At 50.0% G+C, this 4,478-nt stretch overlaps 1 protein-coding gene across 1 annotated transcript; it reads right to left on the bottom strand.

Annotated features, from left to right (window-relative positions):
* Nucleotides 1–2,773: 2,773 nt before the first annotated feature.
* On the bottom strand, nucleotides 2,774–3,648 carry LOC138156737 (large ribosomal subunit protein eL29-like). Its single transcript, XM_069082174.1, has 2 exons — nucleotides 2,915–3,648; nucleotides 2,774–2,872 (listed from the first exon to the last, which is right to left on the bottom strand). Exons 1-2 carry the CDS (start codon nucleotides 3,536–3,538, stop codon nucleotides 2,780–2,782), a joined length of 717 nt encoding a protein of 238 aa, XP_068938275.1. The 5' UTR covers nucleotides 3,539–3,648; the 3' UTR covers nucleotides 2,774–2,779.
* Nucleotides 3,649–4,478: the final 830 nt, after the last annotated feature.

Genomic DNA, 4,478 nt, shown 5'->3' with positions numbered 1-4,478 from the left:
TCTCTCTCTCTCTCTCTCTCTCTCTCTCTCTCTCTCTCTCCCTCTCCTCTCTCTCTCCCTCTCTCCCCCTCTCCTTCTCCCTCTCCCTCCCCCTCTCCCTCTCCGTGTCTCTCTCTCTCTCCCTCTCTCCCCCCCTCTCCCTCTCCCTCTCTCTCCCCCTCTCCCTCTCCGTGTCTCTCTCTCTCTCTCTCTCTCTCTCTCTCTCTCTCTCTCTCTCTCTCTCTCTCTCCTCTCCTCTCCTCTCCTCTCCTCTCCCTCCTCCATGGCAAAGGAACAAAGAAAGGAGAAAAGGCAAAAAGGAGGCAAGGATGGAGGGGAGAAGAAAGAAGAGAAGGAAGGAAGAAGGGATAGGGGAAGGGAAGGAAGAAAAGGGAGGAAGGAAGGAGGGAGGAAAAAGGGAGAGGGGGAAAAGAAGGAGAGATGGAAATAGGGAGGGAGGGGAGGAAATAAGCATTTATTAAATGCCAACTCTGTCTAGACACTGCGTTTTATAATTTTTATCTCATTTAATACTCACAGAAACCCTGGGAGGTAGGTATAATTAGTATTCCCATTTTATAAATGAGGAACCTGAAACAGGCAGAGGTTAAGTGACTTGCCCAGAGTCACAGAGCATGTAACTGAAGTGGGATTTGAACTCGTTTTCTTGACTCCAGGCCTAGCAGTCTCTCCACCTAGCTGGGCCACCTTGCTACCTCTAAGAGAAACCTTAGAACATGGAATGTTGGGAAATTGAATGTTAGACCCACCCCAGTCCCCTTTTAGAGAATAAGAAACTGATGCCATGTGGGGAAGTGGTTTCTCTGAGACGGCCCAGCTGCTTGGTTGATGGCAGAGCCAGGGCTAGAAGCTGGGCTTCCTGATGGCCAGCCCAGGCTCCATTTACCGTTGCTTTCCCAATTTTCATTTGAGGCTGATAGAGCCTGTATCATCCTGCTTCTTCACCCGAACAAGGGTTGCTATCTGCACAGCTGGAGGGTGTGGCTGCCTTTTTGGTATTGGCAGAGTTGGGGACACCCAGGACAGCTCAAAGTGTCCTTCTACCTCCTGGCTAATGCTTACGATTCTTAGGATTTCTTTCTTCTGGTTAAAGCCTCTGAGCCCTTCTACAATGCAAATTCCCTTAGCAAAGGTGACCCTGTGGTCTGAACCAAACACTCAGTTTGGAGTCAGAGTATCTGGGTTTAAGCCTTGCCTCCACCACTCACTGTGTGACCTTGGGCACATAACTGCCTCCTCTGAGACTCAGTTTCTTCATCTGGAAAATGAGGGGTTTGGATTAGAAAGCAACTTGGTATCTGGATTTGAATCCCATCTTAGATACTTGCTAACTGTTTGGCCCTGGGTAAGTCCCTTGAGCTCTCTGTATCTCAATTTCCTCATCTGTAAAATCATAGAATAGGACTCAATGATCTCTGATGTCCCTCTCAGGTCTAAAATCTCTAAAGTTCTTTTAGATTCTAACAGCTCTATGAAAGACCCTGTATCAGTCATTGATATCTGAGTGAGTGGATAGAGTAGTGAGCCTGAAGTCAGGAAGACTGGAGTTCAAATCCAGCCTCACACACTTGCTAGTTGTATGGCCCTGGGCAAGTCACTTCACCCTTTTTGCCTCTGTTTCCTCATCCGTAAAATAAACTGGAGAAGGAAATGTCAAAGCACTCCAGTACCTTTGCAAACAAAACCCCAAAAGGGATCATGAGGAGTCTGACATGGCTGGAAATGCCTGAACAATAATTTCCTTATCTTTATTTTGACTGGTGGGGAGAGGGGAGCCACAGCCAGAGGACCAGGGTCCCTGTGAGGGCCGGTAGGACCACCAAGGTCAAATTTCATCTTTTTCAGGATTTTGCCTTAATTCACATAGAATCCTGCCTGCCACACTTCCATCCTCCCTGTCTCTCTTCTTTTCTCTTTCTGCCTCCTGCCTTTCTTCCTCTCTCTTCCCCATCCTCTCCTTATCTTCCTCTCTTCCACGTCTCTCCAGATCTCTGTCTCTGTTATCCTTCACCGGCCACCTCCCATCACCATCAGTCTTTCCAGAACGTCAGGGCTGGAATGAGCCTCCAGAGGTCACCCAGCCTGACTCCCCTCTTTTTACAGCTGAGTAAACTAGCCAAGAGAGCATCACAAGAAGTGGCTGTACCTTATCTCCATTTCCCCAGCTAGCCAAGGGCTTCTGGCTCCCAGGCCAGTTTTCTCCCCACTAAGCACTGTTTCCTCCCTTTCCTCTTCCTGCCAATTACTCTTCATGTTAGGGGAGATTAAACACTCCAAACAGACTTGTCTATTTTGTTATTTGGTCTTGACAGGATCTCAGCCTGGAGGATAGAACCCCTCTGGGCAGAGACACAGGACCCCAGGAGCGCAGCACATCTAGGTAAAGGGTCTGCTGGCTCCCATGGCCCTGCCTTCAGCCTTGGGTGCAGGATCAAGGCAGGAGGGTGGGGTCGAAGCCTCAAACTTTCCACAGATGAACTTGAACATGGGGCAAGCTGAGCTGCAGCCACTGGTGACATCAGAGGCAAGAGCCTAGGGGAGGATTAAAGGAAAATGTTTTAGTCTGAGATCTGAGTCATCTCCCTGGGCTCTGAGTCCAGAGCTGTGCCCTGGCTATGGGGAGGAGGGGCCAGAGCCAGACCTCACTCTGGGTGTCTGCCTTGTATCTCTGACTATTCTTTTTCTTTTTTTGACTCACCATTTTCTTTATTTGTACAAAATACCTTGGCTGGGGAAAAGGGAGTTTTAGCTTTAAACAAGTCCTTCGGTTCTGAAGCATCTATTTTGAAGGCTTGGGACCAGCAGCTTTAGCCCCAGCATCTTTGGGTTTGGACTTGGCAGGCTTAGCAGCCTTAGAATCAGACTTGGCTGCCTTGGAATTGGACTTGGCAGCCTTGGAATCAGACTTGGCGACCTTGGGGTCAGACTTGGCGGCCTTAGCATTAGATTTGGTGGCCTTAGGGCCAGATTTGATAGCCTTGGGATCTGACTTACTGACCTTGGCAGCAGACTTGGCAGCCTTGGGGTCAGTGGGCTTGGCAGCCTTAGGGTCAGTGGGCTTGGCAGCCTTGGGGTCAGTGAGCTTGGTAGCCTTGGGGTCAGTGGGCTTGGTAGCCTTGGGGTCAGTGGGCTTGGCAGCCTTGGGGTCAGTGGGCTTGGCAGCCTTGGGGTCAGGCTTTGTGATCCTGGAGCCTGGACGTTTGATGCTGATGCTAGGGCCTGGATGCTTGGTGGCCATCTTGTGCCCAGCACGCCGGGCTCTGGCCTTGGGGATCTTGGGCCTGAGGAGCTTGGCTTTGGAGGCCTTGGTCCTCAGGGCCTCAATGGCCTCTGCTCGGGCCTTGATGGCTTTGGCGTTGTTGGCCTGCATCTTTTGCAGCCCTTTCTTGTTGTGTTTCTTGGCAAAGCGCATGTTTCTCAGAAACTTGGGGTCAACCCCTTTTAGAGACTCATATCTCTGTGACCTAGGTTTCTTAATGCCATTTCTGTGCCATTTTCGCGATTGGTTGTGAGTGGTATGGTTCTTGGACTTAGCCATCTTTACACCGCAACCTGGGCTAACAGGCACTCCACCTACCAGAAGAGGCCAAAGGGAGGGAGAGAAAGAAGGATCTCTGACTATTCTAAGGGTAGGAGAGATGGGGGAAGAGACACAGAAGGGGGAGGGAGGAAGAGAGGGAAAAGGGAAGAGAGGATTAAAGCTAAGGCTGAGAGGATACAGGAAAAAGGGAGAGGGGAAGTTTAGGGGGCTAGGGAAATAAGAAAGGGGGAAGGGGAGAAGGACAAAGATGGCAGAGGGAGGATTGGAAGGAAGACAGGGAGGGTGGAAGAGAAAACAGGAGAGAAATGCAGGGGAAAAGAGGGAGAGGGAGAAGAGAGGAGAAAAGGAGAATTCAGAAAGAGGAAGGGTAAAGAAAAAAGAAAAGAGGGGAAAGGGTGAGAGGCAGAAAGTAGGGAGAAATGGTTTGTGAGAAATAGGCAAAGAAAGGAGTGAGAGCAAAAGGGGGAGAGGAGAGAGATGTGAAGAGAGGAAGAGAAAAAGGAAAGGCAGGAAATGGAGGGAACAAAGAAGAGGTAAAAGAGAGCAAGTGAGAGAAAAATGGGGAGAGGGAAGAAGAGATGCAAGGAGGAGAGGAAAAAGAAAAAAGGAAGGAAAGAGAGGAGGAAAAAGCAGGAAAGGAAGGAGAGAAAGGAGGAGAGAGGAGAGGCTGAGAGAGAAGGGGGAAGGAGAGAGACCTAGGAAGAGGAAAAAGAAAGGGAGGAGCCAGCTAGACCCACACACACAGCGAGAGAGTGGCAGGGAGGCGGCTGTGCCCCATGCAGAGGAGAGCTGCCTACAGAATTTCTGGGTAAATTTAGAAAGAACCTTTCCCTATTTCACCCGCACAGTTCAGTGGCAATTTGGCGTCTGCCACCTTTTCTTCTTTCTGCAACTTGGAAACCATCACCAAAGCTTTCCTTGCTGCCCTTCCTCCCTC

Source organism: Petaurus breviceps, unplaced genomic scaffold (genome assembly GCF_028583685.1).
Source record: "Petaurus breviceps papuanus isolate PSGF00001 unplaced genomic scaffold, PetGlider_PUasm1.0 156, whole genome shotgun sequence".
NCBI lineage: Eukaryota > Metazoa > Chordata > Mammalia > Diprotodontia > Petauridae > Petaurus > Petaurus breviceps.
Note: the sequence above shows the minus strand (reverse complement) of the source record. Positions and strands in the feature narration are given on the sequence as shown.